We start from the raw sequence: 25,494 nt of genomic DNA on the forward strand, positions 1-25,494 counted from the left end.
TCAATGACTCTGTCATATTTTCTTAAATTAAATGCATTGAATGGATGGATATAGTTAATTTGCATTTAAACATACACAGAGTATTGTTCTCCGAATTACACCATTAACACTGTTGTCATTACAGTACTTTCATTTTGTGTAGTTCCCCAAACTGATTAGTAAGCTAAGCTTACTGCTGCTTTTTAGATGACAAAAGGATACAACCATGTAAATGCCACACAATCTAAAAAGATAACAGTGTTTATTTAGTTTCCTCTGATGCAAATACACATTGCCTGTTAAAAAAAGGCATGAGAAGTTGTAACTTAATTTCCATTTGGCTCACTCACACACTTTACTCAAGTTGTGCTGAATCGTCTTCCCTAAACTCCAAAGTACTTGGTGTTGCATTGAAGGATTAGGCGCAAACACAATGGCTGGTGACCATGGACTGAAAACGTGGTGGTTCACTGTGATGTAAAGTGCACCGAGACAAGATGCTTTGATGATCCAGCAAATAGAGCCGCTCAATTCCATATACTATAGCTTGTACAGCCCCGAATGGATCCTTTAAAAAAATCTAGCAGATACAAATGCTATTCTATTAGCATACAGTGTATGGGGAAATAAAATACACAGGTTGACTTTACAGAAAAGGGAAAAAAAGCTATTTCAACCAACTATATCTTCTTCTGTTACAAATGCAATAGACAATTGACTGGTGTGCTCCTAAGACAAAATATATATTCTTTATGTACACAAAGATAGTGCATATTTAACCAGCTGCGTTTGGACTGATTCAAGCCACGAGTGAGCAGCTGGCGGGTGATAAAGGCTGCGCTCCGTTAGTCCACCATGACTCTGGACCTGATAGGAAAATGTTTCTTGTTTTCTTCCCCCTGAAGACACTGGACTTAATCGTACAAAACACACAATAGTATGCGTATACACGCACACACGTTAAGCCTACACACATTCATTTGCAAGTCCGTACACGGATGGGACATATAATCAGTAATTCAAAAATAGATTTGTTCTTTTTTGTGTTGATCCATGGAAATGCTGAAAATAAAATAAAAAAATGCTGTGTTTCACCCTTACGTGGCGCTATGGACCTCCCTGTTCATAGGAGTCTGTCAACAGTGCTGCTCTACTTCTTCACCATCATGAAGGTAGTTGTAAGGGAACATTAGCTTAAGAGAGTTTCGGTGGCCATCTTTGGAGGGTCAGAGGTTAAGGATGGGCACGTCGAAGAGGTCACACAGGCCTTCGGTCTCATCCAGGTTGTAGATGTATTCATGGTCGCTGGGCGGCGGGGACAGACGCAGGAGAGGCGAGAACACTGGAGGTTGAATGGCAAGAGAAAATAGATTCCACACGTTACACCAGGAGTTTGCAACTTTGTAAAAACTCAATTTATGTAACTGCAAACATTTCATTGTACCACAGGTAGGTACAAGGAAATACTCTGCTGGCTTAACATAACCAGAAATCATGATCGTAATTAAAGATATAAGTAATTTTTAATTTACTTTCCCTAAATATGTAAAAGCAACCCCCGCGAACAGGAACGGGACAAGCGGTAGAAAATGGATGGATGGATGTAAAAGTATTCATATTCTCTTCATGTCATATCAAGCTCCTTCCAATGCTGTTGTTTTTAGATTAGAGTTTGTATCCAATCAGAATTCAGGTAGGTTATGTTGCCATGCTGTACGAAATCTGCCCAGGGCCTTCAGAGTCAACAATGACTTTGCGCTGTAAGTGAACAGGCACATACAGTTGATAGACAATTGAGATAGCCAATCAGATCACGAGTTGTTGTCAGTAAGGCCTTCTTTTCTGCCTAACGCTGTGTTTGAATACTCACTTGGGACTCCCAAGTGAGTATTCAATCGCAAGTTGCGAAAACAGGAATTGGCACCGGAGCCATAGAAAGCCACATAAAACTCACCGGTAAAATAAGAAGATAAAGTGTTTGTTTTACACCTCGTAATCCGCTGTGGACAGACGAAGCCAAGTAATGCAGGTTTAGCGAGCGGTGCGTGCTTCCGCGAAGGAAATATATTTTTGGCAGGCAATCAAATTTTGGCACAACACCGGCGGCGAAATGGTTTGCTCGCCACTTTCACACGAATCAAAGGACTATGACGGTACCACTGGCTTATACGGCGTCGGATAGGTGCCACAAATTGTGAGTTCAAATATTTTATTCCTTTATTTGTTTTATACAATTCTTTTAATTTTGACAGTACTACGTAAGATATGTTTTAATTGCAGAAGCGGTTTTATTGAATGTTGTGCCAAAAGAATAGACCCTTTTGTACACTAGTGATGGGATCAATGCCCAGTATTGTGCAAGTGTGTTTCTGTATAGTATCTCCAACCGTGTCCATGTGGTGACATAAATTACGGTATTTTGAGAGGTGAAGTCGGACCAAGTAGGACATCACTGAAGGCCTAGGTGAGAAACGCACGGCCCGCCACTGCCTTGTACTGTATGTACAGTTGCACTCAAAATGATTCAGTCGACACTTTTTAAATGTGAGGGGAAAACCACTGGTTTATCCAAATAAATCATTTACAATGGGGGTTAAACACTTAAATACTAAAATCCACTGCTTCGCTACGTCAGCGCGGCCGCCATCTTACGGCAGTCCCGTATGCCCCATCTACCAGTACAAGTCAAAGTGACAGCAATTTGTTTTATGAAGAAATCGCTCATTTAAGTGGCTGTCAAGAATCTTAGTGTTGATAGATTTATAGTTATCGATGCAGCAGAGTGTTTTTTATGACGTGGTAACAATGTAGCATACAGACTCCTTTTGGAGAAGATATATGATGTAGTTGATGTCAAAAACATGACAAACTATTCATTTACATAAGTTAGGCATAGTGATACGGCTGAAGTCTTGTCAAATGACTGCCGTAAGATGGCGGACAGCTTGAAGTATGATTCAGCCAATCCGTGGGGCGTTTAGTGTATACTGTAAGTCTATGGTCTATATAACCTGTAATGGTGGTGCTTTGGGGAACATTTTACTGACCTAGAGCGAGAGGAAAGCGGCGATGAAGAAGAAACTTCAGAACCGAGCCTTGACATAAAGCATCTCAAAAAGTTTGTTTATTTATTTATTCTTTCCACAATTTTCATTGCCATGAAACAGTAAGTATACACGCTATGTGTTATTATAGTATCTGTCTTCTTGTTTAAACCGACATATGGACCTAAATTAAAAAAATATATATAAACATGTTGGCCCTGTGATGAGGTGGCGACTTGTCCAGGGTGTACCCCGCCTTCCGCCTGCATGCAGCTGAGATAGGCTCCAGCATCACCCGCTTGTCCCCAAAAGGGACAAGCGGTAGAAAATGGATGGATGGATAAAAAATAAGGAAATTGTCAATCTGTTATTGAACGTACCACTTCATTGTCTCCCCCATTGCCATAAATACAGTAGTAGACACAGATCCAGCCGTAAATGTGTTTTTCCTACTGTATATTATCGGAGGTTGATAAAATAGCGGTCTTTAAAGTGGTCTGCACACATGGAGACTTCCTCAGGGTTGTAAACACAAGGTCACAAAACCCAAAAGTTTCTTATGTCGTTAGATGACACTGGAGGTTGGTATGGTGGCCGGTGCTGATTAATCCAACCAATAAGAGAGCATTTTATGTGATATTGGTCTGCCCGTGGACATACTGCATTTTTGTTTGCACAATAAACACTAATAAGGCTCAGGTCTGTGAGCACCCTTTGAGAAAAACAGAGGAAAATGGGCACAAAGTGCTGCCAGGCAAGCCCTGAAAGAAAATTATGAAAATCAAGACTGCAACTGCAACTGAACTGGGTGCATTTCTACACTATATTTCACTTTTAGATTTATTCCCATCTACCAACCTCTTTTAGCTGTCTTTTTGACACTTACATGTTCCATGTAATTTATCACATAATTTTGTAGCTTTTTTTAGTAGATCATTTATTAACATTAATATAATTGAAAATATAGTGTAAAATTCTATAACATGTATGCAAAGAACTTTAGCCCACATCTCATGTTTTGTTTGTACACAGCTCACTGGACAGCGTATGCACTGTAGTTGTAATAACAAGCATTGCGTGCTACATTTATCAATATTATAGTGACTCACTCAATGGACAGTCGTGTATTTGGTCTAGCTGGCCGGGGTTGCTTTTTTTCCGGTTTATTTTGGGTAAGCACGCCATTTATGTCGGCATAGTTTGGCTCCAAGTTCCACATTTGCAGTGTCAAATCAAGCTGACCTCACTCTCTCGGCTTCTGTCTGCTTCAACGTTTCAGTCTCTTTTTGTGCTCGATAAGCTTCTATAACCAATAGTTCATCCTCTGTATATTTAGGTTAAAAAAGATAAGGTTGTGAAATCTCATTTGTCCAAAAATAGCCATCTTCGTTTTCTATTACAAAGTCTTCCATGGTTAGAACACACAAGCGTTTGTTTGCAGAAGTAGAAACACACATTTGTTTCCAGAAGATTGTTGCTATGAGGAAATAAGATTTGGTAATGTATAAAATTGACCAAAATACGCTAAATATTGTACATATTGCATATTGTTATTAACGTGTCTGTTACTACATTAATTTCCCCTCAGGGATTAATAAAGTACTTCTGATTCTGATTATATATACAGTTATGTTCATAATAATAGCAGTGTGTTTAAAAAGGTGAGTAAACCTCAAAATTCTTCAAATAAATTGTATTTTAATGAACACAAATGCATTGGAGACACTGCACATTCTATTTCAAAGTCAGAAAATTGAAAAAAAGTAATTTAATTTGACAATATTTTACAGAAAGTCAAGAAATATAAAACCAAAAAATAGCAGTGTTGACATCTTTCTTTACAAAACTCAAATGTACTGTATAAACCATGATTTTGCTCGCTTGCTGGTGTGTTTGGGGTCATTGTCTTGTTGAAACACCCATTTCAAGGGCATTTCCTCTTCAGCATACGGCAACATGACTTGTTCCAGTATTCTGATGTACTCAAACTGATCCATGATCCCTGGTATGCGATAAATAGGACCAACACCATAGTACGTGAAACATCCCCATATCATGACGCTCGCACCACCATGCTTCACCGTCTTCACTGTGTACTGCGGCTTGAATTCAGTGTTTGCAGGACGTCTGACAAAACTGTCTGTGGCCCTTAGACCCAAAAAGAACAATCTTCTTGCTGGTAGCTTGGCTTCACATAAACGTGGTTTGATTGTTACAGTACTCACAGGCCATCTTAGATCTTAGGCTGAGCCTTTGCCATTTTGGTTATTCCAATAACCGTTTTTCTTTTTCTTCCTCGCCTTTTTGGTTTTGGCTGCCATTTGAAAGCGTTTGATATCATTTTAGCTGAATAGCCTATCATTTTCTGCACTTCTTTATAGGTTTTCCCCTGTTTTATTACATTTTTAATCAAAGAACGCTCTTCTTCTGAACAGTGTCTTCAACGACCCATTTTACTCTGTTTTTCCAAGGACAAATGCACAGCCAGCATATGCAAAGTCAGTTCTCTTGATCCTTAAATAAGGGCTAAATGTTTAACACCTTTTTTTCCCACATAATCAATGACCTCACTAATTGAACTACGCACTGCTATTTTTTGGAACACGCCCCTTTCAGTAAATGATTCAGTTTCACAGAATCAGCAGCATGAACGTCATGCCTGTTGGGTCTGTTGGTTTTCTATACCTTTACTAAACATTCTAGAAACTTACTTGCAGTGTAGAAGTTGAAATTCTAACAAAAACAGTGATTTATCTTGCTAGTGATGTGGGACTGCTATTATTTTGAACACAACTGTATATACTTGCAGTGTGTATATAAAACAATGGAGGGTTTTGAAGTAGTTTTAGAGGGCTTTGAAGGCTACAATGGTGACTCCGATTAGCCGCATCTTGCAAGTGTTTTTTTTATCAACTTTAGAACCCTAAAAAAAAAGACATACGTGTTCTTGATTGATAATGATTGTGAACAATAGGCAAAATTACCCAAAAAAGTGTGTTCCCCTTTAAGACATAGAGCTTATTATGCCACAATGAAGGTGATCATTATTAACTTAGGAGAGCAGCTCCAAACTGTGTATGGAGACACATAATTAAATGCTAGCCGGGGGACTAAAAATAAATAGAGTTAGCCAGAGGGGATTGGCGGCAAAAGAAAAAAAATGGCCGATACTGATTGGTGGCCAATCGATCGGCCCATCCCTAGTGACAACAGGTACAAAAAGCGGGCTTTGTATAATATGACCCCTTTAAAGTGCTAACGTACATAGCCAATATCCACTAAAAACTCTCAGTAATTTGTCATAAAACCAAAAAAAGAATAGGTAAAGTGAATTGAATAGTTCTAAAAACACCAAACGTCAGCATCCATTATCTGTTCAAAGAATTTTACTCTTCTTACCTTCCGATGACATCAGGTCCTCCAACAAATCTCCGCTCATGATCTCTGCAACACAGAGAACGGATGTGGAAAAGGTTGTTTTAAGAAGGTCACGGCACAACGCGCCAACTTGAAAGGAATTTAACTCACCTTTTGTTGGATCAAACATCTCTGAGAGCTCTTTGGGAAAGTCCAGCACTGGATGGAAACCAATACAAATACATTATGTTAATATAGCATACTACATAGTTGGCACCGACTTATAAAATGCAATTCATTCATAAAAATAACTAAGTTGACCTATTGTACATCTTACATGTGCGCAAGTGCTCGACGTGGACGTGATATTTACTCAATACGACCATTCCTCCAGCAAGTTATTGAGCATGGGCGCTTCATGTTGACATTGAAATGACTATAGTGAGGTGAGCAAATGACTCTTAAGTGAATGATGGAAACCGATTTCCAGTTGGTCGTTCGCTTGAAAGTCTTTTTTTTCTACTAAAATTGCCTACAGTATATTCATGCGCCACATTTATTGCTGTACCAAGAAGGAAGAGATATTGGCGCCTGAAAAAACGTAATTCAGCAGGTAGGGTAGAACAGTTTTGCGTACACATTTTGAATCATACGCACATTTGTAATGTACGGTACTTGGATTTATTTGTAGTGTAATCATTTAATTCCATTTTGTTTATTTTTGCTGTATTGTTAAAACGGCGGTGGAAAACTTTAGTTGGCACAGACTTTGTCTGTAGAATGTATAGTTTGTTTTTGTACAACAAAGTTCTTTAGGTAAGGGGAAATACAAAATAGTGCTGTCATTACCAAAAAATTAGGATATGGCACCACATAATGTAATGTATACAATAAAAACAAGACAAAATAAATTATAATAATACGTCAGGATAATTTCTACCAATAGATTAATTATTGGTGGCATATGTAAACTTCAATTATTCTGAGAAATCTTATCTTTTAACTTCTACAAGTCGTAGTTTCCTTCATATTTGAGTTAATATAACGAGACAATCTTTTGAACGGCTCTTTGACATGAACGACTCCTCAAGATCCGGCTCCATTAAAAAGAGCCATAAATCCCATCGCTACATGATTGCACCTTACGCCAGTTAGTATTGCTAATTAATTAACTTGCAAAACAAAAATAAACATATAGACAAGAGAAGAAAAGAAAAAGCAAACTCGTAACCCCCCACAACAGTTAAGTTTCATTTTCACATTTAAGTTGGAACACATTCAGAAACGATTTATCGTGCTTTCATCAGAAACAACTTCTAACTTTCTTTATCCACAGTCGCACTCTTGGCCTTCAAAAACCTCAGAAGAAAATCCATTCGGGCGGCGACTCACGTTCAGACGGGCCCGACTTAACGGGTTCAAACACTGTCGATGCAGAAGAAGACACAGATCCATCCAATAAGGCAGAGGATTGAAGTTGCTGAGTCATGGCCGCAGGGGCGTCTGTGGTTGGAGTGAGTGGTGTGGTGCTGGTCACTTCTGAAACAAATGGTATATAGTCTGTATTTATATAGCACTTAACTATACCTGACGTGAAAAATGTGAGACAATAACAACAAATAATTGATACACTGGAGGAACGCTTTTATCTCGACACCACTCGTGTGGGCTGACAGATGTTCACTTTAGTGGTTGTCGACATACACAAAATCGTAACTTGCCATTGCTTGCACATTTACTGGTAACTTTGTCCAGGCGTTTAAATATTTTTTAACCTTTATGCATATTTTTACTCAGATTCTTCTGTTTTAATGTTACTTTTATAGTCATATCTAACACAGATGCTGTGGTGATGTATTTGTATGTTTTGACTACTTAGACAAAAAACTTTCATACAAAAAAACTAATCTTAAAATAAAATCAAAAATGAAATGGGTGCATTTTGTTTTGTTGCTTCTATTTTGTAACTTACTTTGCACTGAACATGAAATGACATAAACTAACCCATTTTTCATAAAAATGACCTTTAGGTGTCAACGTCAACTAGGTGGACAATGTTTAGTCATATTAAAAACACAGCGGACCAGGACCTGATAAGTTGGTCCACATACAAGTTTTTTACCATAAAAGACAGCAACTTCTTTGTTATTATTCGATTTGATTATGCGATTAATCCTTCTTACTGTTTTTCTTTACTCTATATTATGTAAAGTATTACATATTCTCCACTCATTATCACCAAACAATGTTACTATTAACCCATAGTTACTTATCTATCGATCAATATCTATATGCTTTATTTATATTACTGTAAATATTATCTACAAACGTACAAGGCTAATCTTACACATCTTTATCATTTTTATTAGAAAAAATAGTGTATAATGCAAATCGAATACAGGAAGTAAACAAATGTAATAAGGAGAAGGAATATGACTAACTAAGCTCTGCTTCTTCCTACTTCTTTCAGTCATGTTTAATTGTAAAACTGAAAATAAGTGATGTACTATAATGTAACCTTTTATGTACAGTACAGTTTTCTTTGTTTTCATGACTAATTACATTGTAGATTGTCACTGAAGGCCTTAAAACTATGACACCTGTTAAGTGAAAACCCTTTCAGGTGACTACCTCTTGAAGCACATAGAGAGAATGCCAAGAGTGTGCAAAACAGTAAACAGAGCAAAGGATGGCTATTTTGAAGAAACTAGAATATAAAACATGTTTTCAGTTATTTCACCTTTTTTGTTAAGTACATAACTCCACATGTGTTCACTCCTAGTTTTGATGCCTTCAGTGACAATTTAAATAGTCATGAAAATAAAGAAAACCCATTGAATGAGAATGTGTGTCCAAACTTTTGGCCTTTGCTGTATGTTTAAAATAAACTAAAATTACGACAAAAACATACAGTAAAGAGTAAATCCTTGTTTATCGCGGTTAATTGGTGTGAAATTTATAATATTAATAATATATTAATAAAATATAATATTTTAATATCCATCCATGCATTAGCTACCGCTTGTCCCCGCCGGGATCGCTGGAGCCTATCCCAGCTGCACTCGGGCGGCAGGCAGAGTACACCCTGGACAAGTCGGCACTTCATCGCACGGCCAACAGATACGCACATTCACATATAATAATCTTCAATTAAATTTTCAATGATAAATCAAATTTCTTCATAGTTAGATTAATGAAAAAAAAACTTCTGAACACGGTTTTCAACATTATGAGAGCTCTTTAGACATGAAATAACACCCACATAGTCACCTTGGACGGGATGCTGCCTGAGGCTCAGCCAATCAGTGGCCATGATACTGAACATTGCGCTGTGACTGGTTTGGTCTCATGTAGTGGCCAAGACTATTATTGTAATTTTATTTTTAGTTTGTGTAGCCTGCAGTTGCATGCCTGAAAATGCTTAATTTAGGTTAAAAAAATACATAGAATATGCTTTAAACAATCTGAGATAAAGTTAAGTCGCAAACCTCGAAGTGCGATGTGGCGAGGGACGACTGTATTGCAGTAATCCAAAGAGGTTCATTAGGTCTTCAAAAAACTATGCAATTTGTTATTCTTATAGCCATACCTGTGTGTTTACTTCCGTACCTTCCTCAGAGGTCATCACATGACGACCTCTGAGAAAGGCAACAGTTGTAGCCGAAACTGTCAGGTACGGAAGTAAACACACACGTCTGGCTATAAGAATAACAAATTGCATGAATGTATTGCAATTTCAAGTAATAGACCTTTAGGCCCACCTGCAACTGAGCTTGACTGGCTGGCGGATGGTGAAGCAGAACTAGGCTTTAGCGATACTGGAGCTGCTTTAGGAGCCTTGAGGGAGAAAGTGAGAAGTAAAGTTAAACGCATGGAAAATACATTAAAATAAAACAAGTGGGAAAGCTTTCCATTTTTCAATTCATGTGATTTCAAGTTAACAGACCGAAGCAAAGCCAAGCAAACATCTGTGCACACCTGGGAGGAGAGTGACGGTGCGGGGAGGCTCTGGAGGACGTCATCTGGAGGCGGGACAGGCAAAACAACTGGCGAGGAACTGGATGCATCCTTATTGACCAGTAAAACCTCAATGGGGCCGGATGAACTTTTCAGACGGATCTGGTACTTCCTTTGTCCGTTCATAACCTGTAAATACACGATGGTGGTCAGAGGCGACACAGGTGACCAGCAGATGGGACTTGTGTGGTAGGAACTGAACTTACGGCTTCTGGTATTGGCACCTCGAGTTGAGTGCCGATTGGAGCGCGTATCGCCAGGAGGGTGTCACCTGTGGAAAGACGAAGATAAGTGATGGAGCCTGTTTGAGGTGGTCAGCTTCGAGTTGGACAAGAGATTACCTTTGAAAGCGCCACAGAGGTCCTCATGTTTGACATATGCCATTGTATCGACAGGTTAAGGGTAAATTAGCCAGAAACAAGTTAGAATGTACACCTCAACCTAAGAATGCCCCAATTTAAGAGTGTTGTGAGATAAGCTAATTGTTAAGATTTACATTTGTTTTCCAACCACTGGAAGAAAGAAAATAAGTGTGAAGAACAGTGCTGAGAAGAAGAAGTGGATGATGTTCATTGAATTAAAAATAGAAATCATGACCATGTGTGTTGCTAACTTGGCGAAACAATTCCAGCGTATTACTGCGCTAGTCTACTGAAGCAAAATGAGTCTATTGCCAGACATGAATGTTGAAATAATATTTAAAAGGTGGACATTTATTCATAAAAACATGTAGAAGTTGCGGATTGTGTGTTTGACTGAGAAACAGCTGAGAGGAGATACCGCAGAAGCCCGCTCTCCAAGGTAAATGCTGTACAATATTTACTTCATAAGACTAAATCTATTGCATTATTTTTATATATATTTTTATGCAATATTTATACCTCAAAGTATGTTTTTCTTTTTGAAATGTATGGTACATTGTGCTGTTTTGGAGGGGCAAGCACCAAGTAAAGTAATTTAAATTCATTTCAACGGTAGATGCTGAGGAGTTCCGCCACAGTACAGGCTTCACTACACATATTAAAATATAGCCTGTTGCTCTGCCAACTTTCCAACAGCTATAGACATGGAAGCTGTAAATTTGATCATACCGTTTTTGTTGTTGTTGAGAAAATAAGATAATCAAATAGGAAGGAATAAATCAGTTCAGTTGCTTGTAAACCGTAATATTTACAGGATTTCATCCTACTACTGTACTTGCGTATCCTGATGCTGCTGAACAGCAAGTACCTGTGACTGAAGCGAGCATTCAACAAATTTTGATTAGATCGTGTTTTATTGATATTTCATTTTAAAAAATTTTAAGAAGGCAGAATTTCGAGTATGACTGTGAAATAATCCACTGAGGGGCCAAAAAAGCTGGTATGTGCAAGCACTTTCATAAAAAGGTGAAAAACACTATTAATTAGTGCATACTAAATAATTTAACTTTAGCCTACTACTACAACCATATTATTTACCAGCAACATAAAGTGAAACAGAGGCAGAGGTGTCCTGCCACCGTCAGTAACAAATAAACAGAAAACAGTAGTGGTGGTAGATAGACACAGAGCTTCATCAAACATCTGATCCACTGAACAAAGAGCTCCAAAAATCTTGAACTTTAGACTGCCATCAGTTTTACTCCCTACACTTAACCATGTGTTTCCTACTGCCTGCAGACTTTGCACCCTTTGTTATATACACATGTTGTGTTTCTAATACAAATACATTTAATAAAGTCAAATACAAATAAGGCAACAAGAGAAGTATCCTACATTTCTCTTTTGTAAAGTAAATCTGAACAGCCGATATGGGCATCTACATCAACTATATGATTTGCCTGAGAAGCTGGACAGGACAAAAAATAAAAAATTTTTTAAAAAAAATAAAAATTTATTTTTATTTTTTTAATTTTTATTTTTATTTGTGGCGGATGTAATTCTTTCGTGGCGGGCCGCCACAAATAAATGAATGTGTGGGAAACCCTGACATACTTAAAATACTCAGATGACACAGCCATTCTTGCACTTTTCTCCAACAGTCAATCCATCCTGGACTATCATAACACAGTCAAACATTTCACAGAGTCATGCACAGCCAGTTATCTGGAAATCAATGTCAATAAAACAGAAGACACATGGTTCAACCCCCCCTCACCTCAGCACCCCATTATCATAAACACACAAACAGTTAAAACAGTTGACACTTTTAAATACCTGGGCGTAACCTTGGACAATAAACTCACCTTTGCTCAGCACACCACGGACATTCAAAAAAGAAGTCAACAAAGACTGTCAGCCATCCGTAAACTTAAAGGACTATACGTTGCACCTCACCTCCTGTTATTACTTTACCAAAGCATTGTTCAACCCATCCTTCTGTACTGTTCCACATGTTTTTTCACTATGCTTTCTGTAACCAACCGGACCAAACTCACACGCATTACAAACAAAGCAGCTAAAATCATCAGCCTACCCACACCCAACATTTCAGATCTAAACCACAGGTCCATCATTCGACTGGCAAACACAATAGGATATGACTCACCCACTACACTAATACATCATCCCACTACCATCAGGGCCCAGGTACAGAACTATCAAATTCCGGAGGGCCCGCCTCGGGAAAAGCCTTATCCCTGCAGCTATAGCCGCCCTAAACAGCAGGCCCGGCCGACCTGTCTGACAAGCCTGTAAATGTGTTGGTCATGTATAATGTCTTTTTGTTATTTTTGTTTGTGATGTCTAATGTCTATTGTTTAAATGTACGGCAGTGAAAATGTATTTCCCCAACGGGGACCAATAACTCTAAATCAATCAAAATCAAATCAGCTCATTAGCATTAAAGCTACAGACACACAATGTGGTGAGTTCTCTAGTAGGTTTAACCAAAAGCACTTTAAACTTGGTTTTAGGCAACACACTTCCAATACACTACTGTGGGACTTCACAATAGTTAGAAGTACTAGAATATGGCTTCCTTTCATAGCTGTATATAAACTGCTAATAAGGATATGGACTATTGTCAGAGTCGTCTGTGACATTTTTGATGCTCTGCTGCACCCAATTTCTCTGCTGGTCCAGCTCATGTTCCTTCTTGGCCAGATCATCAAGTTCTACCTTCAGATCATTCAGCTTGTTCGCTATCTCTCTGGTATTGCAACCTGGACCCACACCTCTGAAACACAAAGAAAAACAGATGATTGGAAACATACACACGAAAGGGCAGCTTTACCTATAAAATACATTTTCTGAGAAACAATTAAAGTGCATTTTCAACTACATCTACAATAATGAGGCAACCTAAATACATCTCTACATTTCTTGACACAGTATACTTAAGGCAGGGCTATTAAAAACTTTTTTTTTTAAAAAGCCTAGAAATGACACCATGTCATTTGGGCTATTCAACTGGTGGCCCATGAGTTCAGTTCAAAAAACCTGTTAAAGACTCACATTTAAAAACACTAAAGTGCTGTCATGGAGATGATTTTTGACTTGCTTTTTTGCATTAAGTCCTGAAAAACACCAGAAAGCTTCTGTAACGATAAAATAAACGAGACCAAAATCAAATGTTTACTGTAGAGGACACTGGTTATCTGGAATATAATAGAGTACAAAATAAGAATATTGAAGGGAGAGGTCCGGTCCCCCGGTCCTTAGCTTTCTGGAAATTTTTTGTTGAATATCACTGTCTTCGGGCATTCAATCTATCACAGCTGGACTGTTCAGATTACCTAATTTGAGAAGGCTTCATGCTTAAAGACTAGGTAGGTCCGCTCTAGTCTGAAGAGAAGAAGAGGACAGACAAGAGCAGTATCCTGTAGATATGTATAAAGATAGATGTATTTATGAGCTGTATGTCTGCATGGTAATCCTAGAAAGTTTTGACATGCAATGTGAAGAAGATAGTAGTCTGATATAAGCAAAACCAAAAATGAATATTGGATTATTTTGGCCTTCATCTGAAATCCCCAATATAAGAACTCGAATACAAGCAGTTCATTACAGACCGCACTCCAGCAAAAAATATTGTTCTCTGTTTGGGTCATTTCACTTGCTCAAGACTTTTCTAACATTACATATTACAAATTAGTAATAGAAGTACAGTGAAAACTCAATTTACAAACTTAATTGGTTCTTGAACATGGTTCACCAACCGAAACAGATGTTCCCGTAAGAAACAATCTAAACATGAATAATTGGTTCCAGCCTCGACAAAAGTCCCTATGTTATATTAAAAATGCACACTTTGAAGACACTATAGCAGGGGTCACCGACCTTTTTGAAACCAAGAGCTATTTCTTGGGTACTGATTAATGCGAAGGGCTACCAGTTTGATACACACTTAAATAAATTGCCAGAAATAGCCAATTTGCTCAATTTACCCTTAACTCTATGTTATTAATAATTAATGATATTTACACTTAATTGAACGGTTTAAAAGAGGAGAAAACACGAAAAAAATTACAATTAAATGTTGAAAATTAGCTTATCTTCAATTTCGACTCTTTAAAATTCAAAATTCAACCGAAAAAAAGAAGAGAAAAACTAGCTAATTCGAATCTTTTTGAAAAAATTAAAAAAATAATTTATGGAACATCATTACTAATTTTTCCTGATTAAGATTCATTTTAGAATTTTGATGACATGTTTTAAATAGGTTAAAATCCAATCTACACTTTGTTAGAATATATAACAAATTGGACCTAGCTATATTTCTAACAAAGACAAATCATTATTTCTTCTAGATTTTCCAGAACAAAAATTTTAAAAGAAATTCAAAAGACTTGAAATAAGATTTAAATTTGATTCTACAGATTTTCTAGATTTGCCGGAATATATTTTTTGAATTTTAATCATAATAAGTTTGAAGAAATATTTCACAAATATTCTTTGTCGAAAAAACAGAAGCTAAAATGAAGAATTAAATTAAAATGTATTTATTATTCTTTACAATAAAAAAAATAAATTTACTTGAACATTGATTTAAATTGTCAGGAAAGAAGAGGAAGGAATTTAAAAGGTAAAAAGGTATATCTGTTTAAAAATCCTAAAATCATTTTTAAGGTTGTATTTTTTCTCTAAAATTGTCTTTCTGAAAGTTATAAGAAGCAAAGTAAAAAAATTAATGAATTTATTTAAACAAGTGAAGACCAAGTCTTTAAAATATTTTCTTGGATTTTCAAATTTTATTTGAGTTTTGTCTTTCTTAGAATTAAAAATGTCGGGCAAAGCGAGACCAGCTTGCTGGTAAATAAATAAAATTTAAAAAATAGAGGCAGCTCACTGGTAAGTGCTGCTATTTGAGCTATTTTTAGAACAGGCCAGCGGGCTACTCATCTGGTCCTTACGGGCTACCTGGTGCCCGCGGGCACCGCGTTGGTGACCCCTGCACTATAGTGTGTACATCAGGGGTGCCCATTACGTCGATCGCGAGCTAACGGTCGATGGCGGAGGGTGTGTCAGTAATGCCAGCCAAACATTAAAAAAAATAGACCTAAAAATTAGCAATCATCAATCTTCACCAAGACGTCACTTTCGTCACAGATTACAAATATTACGTCTCTAATGGCTACTATGCTGATGTTAAATAGCAGACAGCACCAATAAATGATCTTAGATTGCGCTACGAACATGACACTACTACCAAGAATGTCTCGAAACGGATGCAGATCCAAAGCAAAGAAAAACTGGTGGGAGAAAGTTGTTTTTGAAGGAAATATTGGACTAACAATCATGGAAACAAAACTTTCAAATGAAAAAATATACAGTACAGGCCAAAAGTTTGGACACACCTTCTCATTCACAACACAAATGATGGTCCCAACCCCATTGATAAAGCAAGAAATTCTACTAATCAACCCTGATAAGGCACACCTGTGAGGTGAAAACCATTTCAGGTGACTACCTCTTGAAGCTCATGGAGAGAATGCCAAGAGTGTGCAAAGCAGTAATCAGCGCAAAGGGTGGCTATTTTGAAGAAAATACAATACAAAACATGTTTTCAGTTATGTCTCCTTTTTTTGTTAAGTACATAACTCCACATGTGTTCATGCATAATTTTGGTGCCTTCAGTGACAATCTACAATGTAAATAGTCATGAAAATAAAGAAAACGCATTGAATGAGAAGGTGTGTCCAAATTTTCGGCCTGTACTATATGCCTGTATATAGTTACTAATCAACTTTAGTTATTAGAGAGTTCCGGTCGGACGTTTTTTTACGGGACACATTGTTGTTGCACTAGTGAGCCACGGATGAGGAGATGCTGCTCCGTTATTCATTTAAGTAAAGTCTGAATGTCATCAAAACAGTTAGCTCCATCTTTTGACACTTCTTCCACTCCCGTCCTTGCACGCTACACCGCTCCAACAAAGATGACGGGGAGAATACACTGCCGAAGGTGAGCCACGTATATAAGACCGCCCGCAAAATGCCGCATCCTGAAGCGACTTGTCAGAAAGCGACTTGACATTTTCACCAAAGAACCACCATTACATGTTATGTAGACCACAAGGAAGTGTTCTCATTTTAGAATTTTTTTTTTTTTTTAAATATATATATATATTAGGTCTGAAACTAACGATTAATTTGACAATCGATTAATCTGTCGATTGTTACTTCGATTAATCGATTAATAATCAGATAAAAGAGACAAACTACATTTCTATCCTTTCCAGTATTTTATTGAAAAAAACAAGCATACTGGCACCATGTTGTGGACATTGGGGGTGCAGCATACACCGATAAAAACACAGAAATGTAACTCATCAGATCAGAACTGAATCAGATATTGTACACGTTTCTGTTGTGAATAATAAAGGATTCATTTTAGGCTGCCTCTGAATAATAGCATGAAATATTCCAGCACCTTCATAATGTTTAGTTATACTAAAGCGTCACGTCTAAATAGATTTATATAGCCTTATCGGCCCGGCTACATTGATCCATTATGAAACCAATCTGAGATATTTCTGTCTGTTACGTTTATTTCGAAATTGGTAACCGTGCGTTTTCTCTCTCAAGACGGAGTCAAATGTGCCGGAGACACATTATCAGCCCCGCGTTGCAACAAAGGCATAACTTTAACGTTACTCACAAAAAAGCTGAACTCATGAATGCTTGTTGCCACTATGGACTTAAAAAGTTACGTACCATGAGTTCCTCCCTTCATCCATGGCTCCAACATGTTTCCTTTTCAGGTGCTTCTGAAGCAATGTTGTACTTCCGTGCCATTTTGCAGGAAACGGTCTTCTTTGACGTCTTTAAAGTAAAGTGTTCCCACACTTTTGACGACTTAGGTCGTACACTTTTCTCCATTGAAGCAATAACCTCAAGATGTTTCTCCGCTAAACTATCGGTCGTGTTTTCCTGCGCCATTTTTCAAATTTTTCCAGCAAAGGAGACGCCGTCGTCACGTGAGCTGCACATGACACATCATTGGCTAGCTTACGCCACCTCATGAGACGTAGCCTCAGCGCCGCCCTGGCGCTGTTTTGTACTGTTTTTGTACTTATTTTGATTATTGTTTCTCAGCTGTTTGTAAATGTTGCAGTTTATAAATAAAGGTTTATAAAACAAAAAAAACCAACAACAAAAAAATTACCAAAAAAAAGAAGAAAAAAAAAAAAGCCTCTGCGCATGCGCATAGCATAGTTCCAACGAATCGATGAATAAATTAATCGCCAACTATTTTGATAATCGATTTTAATCGATTTTAATCGATTTAATCGATTAGTTGTTGCAGCCCTAATATATATATATAACTCCTTTAATGCTCCCTATAATCCGGTGCGCCTTATATATGAAAAAAGACCATTTATCGGCAGTGCGCCTTATAATCCGGTGCGCACTCTGGTCCGAAAAATACGGTAAATGCAGAAGAAACATCGTTAACCTGTGGTTGCCAAATAATTCATGTGCCGTGAGATTTGTCAGTACCGGATGTCAGTTGGGAAACATAATTAAATAACAATGAGTGTCCTTACTTCCACTGGATACTGTTCTTGGACTTTTTCTCTATCAGGCCAATTCCCTCCAGCACATTAGTGATGTCGTAGATCCGCCGCTTTTGCCGCACGGCCAGTGTGTCTGCAGCCTGATTAACAGAACAGAAACAAAGCACAAAACAACGCTAAATATTATTGACGTGTCATTGAAATAACACAAGCAGAAGCAGAGTCTGCTTTTTATAGCATCGAATTCGGCGCCTTAAAACCATTACGGAAAAGTGTAGTTGTTCAACTTCCTTCCTAGCTGTCGGGTTGTGTCAAGTTGGTGCACAATAAAAGTGACGATAACGGTGTCTGTGCGCTGATAAGTCTACGCTCTGGCACAAGGAGCTGCAGGTGCACCCTCAAAAAACTTGAACATGAGGAAACGTTAACAGTTTAAGACCCAATTATGCAACAACTCTTTGTTACTGGTGACCTTTCACAAGTGGAGAATGCGCTGAAAAAGATTAGACATGGATATACTCAAACTTTAGAGGAAGGAGATTTTCCTAAAAAGCGTTTGGTAGGGCAAAAAATTTAAATCACAATTTTCTTACTTTCAATTCGGTGTTTACAGAAGGAATTTTGCAAGTCAAGAGTTTTATGCTGCCATTTGTGTGTTGATTGGCAACACTAAATTGGCCCTAGTGTGTGAATGTGAGTGTGAATGTTGTCTGTCTATCTGTGTTGGCCCTGTGATGAGGTGGCGACTTGTCCAGGGTGTACCCCGCCTTCTGCCCGAATGCAGCTGAGATAGGCTCCAGCGCCCCCGAAAGGGATAAGAGGTAGAAAATGGATGGATGGATCTTGAACTCCCTTTTCTCCTTTTTTTATTGAGACAAAGATTATTTATGTATTTAATATTTGTATGCTTACTATGGTATTTTATTTATTTGTTCACTGTTCTGTTACAGAGAACAAGGAAAATGGATAAAATATATATGGTATGAAAAGGGGTAAGATTAAATAAGCTCTGCTTCTTCCTACTCCTTTTCGGACATGCTGTAATGAAACAACTGGAATTGTGTGATGCATTACATTGTATCGGGCATTTGGTCAGGATGCCACCCGAACGCCTCCCTGGGGTGGTGTTTAGGGCACGTCCGACCGGAAGGAGGCCATGGGGAAGACCCAGGACATTGTTGGGAAGACTATGTCTCCCGGCTGGCCTGGGAACGCCTCGGGATCCCCCGGGAAGAGCTGGACGAAGTGGCTGGGGAGAGGGAAGTCTGGGCTTCCCTGCTTAGGCTGCTGCCCCCGTGACCCGACCTCGGATAAGCGGAAGAAGATGAACGGATGTATCGTATGCATGTTCGAAATAAACTGGAACTGAACAATAACGATATGTGCCGTAAAATAACTGAACCAATGGTAATTTGTCCAAGTTTGACGATGCAGTAGATCAGAAAGGAGCCACAAAAGCTGACCCACTACGTAAACTTTCTTTCTTTGTTTAGTTTATTTCGAACATGAACACACTTACAGTATAATACATCACATAATTTCATATCATTTCACTTTACATCATGTCCGAAAAGGAGTAGGAAGAAGCAAATCTTATTTAATCCTACCCCTTTCCCACTTCAGAGCATTTACAAATATAAACATTCATTTACTGACTTTTTGAAAGTAAAATGACGTCTGTGAATGAGTAATACAACAGTTTTGTAATATATAATTAAGTCAGTCATTATTAACATACTGAGATGAAGAATATGTTATTTTCAATAAGGTTGAAAGTATTTCTCATAATTCTTCTTCTTTGTACTTTGTAAGCACTATTCATGTGAACAACCTCTTAAAGTGGATAATATCAGTACAATGTTTAACTTCTTTACTTAATCCATTCCATAATTCAATTCCACATACTGATATGATAAAGGTTCCAAGTGTTGTACGTGCATACAAATGTTTTAAATTAGATTTTCCTTTAAGGTTATATTTCTCCTCTTTAGTTGAGAAGAATTGTTGTACATTCTTTGGTAGCAGGTTATAGTTGACTTTGTACATCATTTTAGCTGTTTGCAATTTTACCAAATCATCAAACTTTAATATTTTTGACTCAAAAAATAAAGGGCTTGTATGTTCTCTATATCCAACATTGTGTCCTGGGCATGACGTTAAAGTGCATCCGGCAGTGGAGGCTCCTCTATGGGGTTTTGGGGCACTAGGAGGTTAACCCCTTTACTACTGTTACCCCAGGTGGCCCTTGGCAAAGGCCTAGTAAGACCTCAACGGCGGACCAGGTGGAAGACAGTAGATGTAAGAACTACCACAATGGCTGTGATGACGGAAGAAGGCACCCCCACATCCACGTGGGCCCAGTTATGGGGAAATAACAACCCAAGACCTCAACGGTGGAACAGGCGGAGGATGATTGCTAACTCTATGGAGCGTCACAACGGCTGGGATGGCAAATGAAGGCTGCAGCAGAAAAGGGTCACCAGTCGTCTTGGACTCCATGCCACTGGACCCTGACCCGGATCTGTCAAGGATCGTGTGGTGACTGTCTGTGCACCAGTCTCCCCACGTTAAACAAAGTCACGCACAGGCATCCTCAATAAAGGGATACCCCCCTACCAGGAGGATCGTCATACTCGTTTCGAGTGACCGCCGATGATGATGATGATATCCAACATTATGTATCAGTCTAATTGATCTTTTTTGTAACACGGTTAAGGAATCTTTAAGCTGTGTGTATTTGATTTCAGTTTGCTTTTGACATCTTATTCAGAATTGTAGTTGAAACTTTTACAACCTTGTGTTGCGCTCATGATGGCGTAACTAAACTAGATTTCACTTAATGATCTTATTTTGAATATTTATTCCCTTTTTTAAATTTAGTATATTTAAATATTCATTTATAAACATTGAATACATTTCAAATACCAATAAAATGCAATTGCCTTCATCTTATAGGGTAATGTTTAGTTACACCAAGTCATGAGCGTAACACTAAGCTTCATCACTTTGACTTGTAATATCGCTAATTCTGGTGGTGTTTAATGCTTTTTTCTTTTTGGAACATGTACTATACATATAATACAATAAAGTCCCATATAAAATTATGTTTCTAGCAATACTTTAATTTTGCCTTTGAAAGTAACACTCCAATGTCCATTAGTGGAGCTGTACACGTAAGTGTGTTCATGTTCGAAATAAACTAAAGAAAGAAAGAATGTCTACTCCGTCTATTGGTATTTGTGTATGATGCTCTTTTCTACTGTTACCAAATAGTAGGGCTGTGAATCTTTGGGTGTCCCACGATTCGATTCAATAACGATTTTTTCCCGATTCAAAATTAATTCAATACATAGGATTTCAGCAGGATCTACCCCAGTCTGCTGACATGCAAGCAGAGTAGTAGATTTTTGTAAAAAGCTTTTATAATTGTAAAGGACAATGTCTTATCAACTGATTGCAATAATGTACATTTGTTTTAACTATTAAATGAACCAAAAATATGACTTATTTTATCTTCGTGAAAATATTGGACACAGTGTGTTGTCAAGCTTATGAGATGCGATGCAAGTGTAAGCCACTGTGACACTATTGTTCTTTTTTTTTAATTTTTATAAATGTCTAACGATAATGTCAATGAGGGATTTTTAATCACTGCTATGTTGAAAGTGTAACTAATATTGATACTGTTGTTGATAATATTAATTTTTGTTTTACTACTTTTGGTTTGTTCTGTGTCGTGTTTGTGTCTCCTCTCAATTGCTCTGTTTATTGCAGTTCTGAGTGTTGCTGGGTCGGGTTTGGTTTTGGAATTGGATTGCATTGTTATTAGGGGTGTGGGAAAAAATCGATTCGAATCCGAATCGCGATTCTCACGTTGTGCGATTCGGAATCGATTCTCATTTTTAAAAAATCGATTTATTTAATATTTTTTTATATTGTTTTATTAATCAATCCAACAAAACAATACACAGCAATGCCATAACAATGCAATCCAATTCCAAAACCAAACCCGACCCAGCAACACTCAGAACTGCAATAAACAGAGCAATTGAGAAGAGACACAAACACGACACAGAACAAACCAAAAGTAGTGAAACAAAAATGTATATTATCAACAACAGTATCAATATTAGTTACAATTTCAACATAGCAGTGACTAAAAATCCCTCATTGACATTATCATTAGACATTTATAACAAATAAAAAGAATAACAATAGTGTCACAGTGGCTTACACTTGCATCGCATCTCATAAGCTTGACAACACACTGTGTCCAATATTTTCACAAAGATAAAATAAGTCATATTTTTGGTTCATTTAATAGTTAAAACAAATGTACATTATTGCAATCAGTTAAAAAAACATTGTCCTTTACAATTATAAAAGCTTTTTACAAAAATCTACTACTCTGCTTGCATGTCAGCAGACTGGGGTAGATCCTGCTGAAATTATATGTATTGAATGAATAGAGAATCCTTTGAATCGGAAAAAAATCGTTTTTGAATCAAGAATCATGTTGAATTGAAAAAAAAAAATCGATTTTGAATCGAATCGTGACCCCAAGAATCGATATTGAATCGAATCGTGGGACACCCAAAGATTCACAGCCCTAATTGTGATGGTATTGCTGTGTATTGTTTTGTTGGATTGATCAATTTTTTTTTTTTTTTAAATAAATAAATAAAATTAATTAATAAATAAATAAAAAATCGATTTAAAAAAATGAGAATCGCGATTCGAATTCGAATCTATTTTTTCCTACACCCCTACCAAATAGCATTATTTTAGTTTTCCTGGGATTCAGATTCAACTTGAAAACTGCCAGGGGGTGGGGAGGCAGTCTGAAAAAAAAGTTGGTCGGACAGCGCTTCACAAACTTCCTGCACTTTTGTCACAAGTAAACGCACCGCCATATTCAAGTTCGTGTTGCGAAGTACGACACATTTCCGAATGGAGACTGTCAAGAAGCTAGGCTATGCTAGCAGGCAGGCTAGCAGAAGTGCGTGTAACCCAACGACAGCGGGGTGACATGTGCTAGCTAACACAACAAAGACTGCAATGCTCACGGCTTTCAGGTCCAGCACGCCGTCCTTCGCTTCCTGCAGCAAAGTTACGAACTTGGCGGTGAGGAGTCCCAGGCTTTTTTCGTGTCTGCTCGGCGTCTGTGGCTGCAGGGGATCCCCCATGGATCCCAGTTCGCCCCGATTACTGGCCGACTCGAGCTCCATCATCTCTCCACTCCCGGGACCAGTGCCTCCCCGACCTCCCCCCCCAACAAAAACCCAGGAAGCGAGCCTGGGAAAGCACGCTCCGCCACCCTTAGTCGAATGAAATAAAGGACCGTGGCGTGTGTGGCATTAGCGCGTTTTTTGATGCGCTTTCATGGGCGGAATGGCTCCAAAACACGGCACTAAATCAACCGGCGTAAGACAGCGGCGATGATTCATTGAGCGAGCTTTCCGTTGGGGAGAGCCGTTGGCCACGCGAGGTATGACGCGACTGTTCAAGCATTGGAGAGAGCGTCGAGCAATGTGTAGGTTTTCAAACGCGTACAACCGAACATTGGTTGACGTATATACATTCAAAATCAATATACCAAAGTTTTTTGTATAAATATAATTCCAGAATAAGGCCAACTTGAGTCGTTTAGTATTTTTACATAGTTAAAAGTTATCATACTTGGATTTTATATTATTGCTGTTTGTAGACATACCCTTGTCGACCCAAAACTTGAAGAAAACGTGACTGCGCATGCGCTTGTGCAATATGCGGATGTAGCGAGCATTATTTTACTTTATTTTTATTTTTAATAGACGTGAAGTGAAGTGAATTACATTTATATAGCGCTTTTTCTCAAGTGACTCAAAGCGCTTTACATTGAGAAACCCAATATCTAAGTTACATTTAAACCAGTGTGGGTGGCACTGAGAGCAGGTGGGTAAAGTGTCTTGCCCAAGGACACAACGGCAGTGACTAGGATGGCGGAAGCGGGGATCGAACCTGCAACCCGCAAGTTGCTGGCACGGCTGCTCTACCAACCGAGCTATACCGCCCCCAAGAACAACAACAAACATACATTTATAATGCGCACAAAGGCCAACTTGAGTTGTTTAGTATTTTTATACGGTTAAAAGTTATCATACCTGGATTTTATAGTATTGCTATTTGTAGACAGACCATTATCGACCATGAATTGATTAATGTGGACCCCGACTTAAACAAGTTGAAACACTTATTCGGGTGTTACCATTTAGTACGGAATATGTACTGTACTGTGCAATCTACTAATAAAAGTTTCAATCAAAAAAAAAAAAAAAATTGAAGAAAACGTTACTGCGCATGCGCTCTTGCAATTTGCTGATTGAAACTTTTATTTGTAGATTGCACAGTACAGTACATATTCCGTACAATTGACCACTAAATGGTAACACCCGAATAAGTTATTCAACTTGTTTAAGTCGGGGTCCACGTTAATCAATTCATGGATGTAGCGAGCATTATTTTTATTTATTTTTATTTTTTATTTTTTATTGAACAAAAAACATACATTTATAATGCACACAAAAGTCAAAGCCCTTTCAACATAACCAACAATCTACACATCAGGTTGGGCAAATCATGACATCAGCAAAACATGTCAAGGAAAGAAAACTTAAGCAAATACAGATAGAGTATTAAATATTGATAAATAATAATAATAAAAAATATAAAACAAAACACAAAAAGGGCTACCTAAATCACTTTTTTTTTTAAATTAACAAAGATATCAATTTAAGGGCTTTTGTACTCTTAATCAAGTGAGACCTACACTGTTACAATGTTCATTTCTCAGATGATATAATCGTTGATGACTGAAGTATGCTGATAGCAACCCAACCTAACCCCCCCCCCCCCCCCATCCCACCCCCCGGATTGTAAATAATGTAAATAATTCAATGTATATACTCTGATGATTAACTTGTGTGATGACTGTATTATGCTGATAGTATATATTTGTACCATGAATTGATTAACGTGGACCCCAACTTAAACAAGTTGAAAAACTTATTCAGGTCTTACCATTTAGTGGTCAATTGTACGGAATATGTACTGTATTGTGCAATCTACTAATAAAAGTTTCAATCAATCAATCAATCAATCAATCAATCAATCAATC

The 25,494-nt window shown here is 37.8% G+C and overlaps 1 protein-coding gene across 2 annotated transcripts; it reads right to left on the bottom strand.

Annotated features, from left to right (window-relative positions):
* Positions 1-239: 239 nt before the first annotated feature.
* Positions 240-23,844, bottom strand: LOC133641499 (transcription factor E2F4-like). Of its 2 annotated transcripts, none has more exons than XM_062035278.1 (11): positions 23,405-23,844; positions 18,369-18,478; positions 13,394-13,556; positions 10,739-10,781; positions 10,604-10,668; positions 10,359-10,526; positions 10,142-10,217; positions 7,773-7,916; positions 6,552-6,599; positions 6,423-6,467; positions 240-1,321 (listed from the first exon to the last, which is right to left on the bottom strand). In XM_062035278.1, the coding sequence occupies exons 1-11, from the start codon at positions 23,567-23,569 to the stop codon at positions 1,206-1,208; spliced, it is 1,143 nt and encodes a 380-aa protein (XP_061891262.1). In that variant the 5' UTR covers positions 23,570-23,844; the 3' UTR covers positions 240-1,205. The 2 variants fall into 2 exon arrangements, with proteins under 2 accessions (XP_061891262.1, XP_061891261.1); XM_062035277.1 differs by having other exon boundaries at positions 241-1,321; positions 7,773-7,919; positions 23,405-23,842.
* Positions 23,845-25,494: the final 1,650 nt, after the last annotated feature.

The sequence above is a fragment of the Entelurus aequoreus genome, linkage group LG24 (assembly GCF_033978785.1).
Source record: "Entelurus aequoreus isolate RoL-2023_Sb linkage group LG24, RoL_Eaeq_v1.1, whole genome shotgun sequence".
NCBI lineage: Eukaryota > Metazoa > Chordata > Actinopteri > Syngnathiformes > Syngnathidae > Entelurus > Entelurus aequoreus.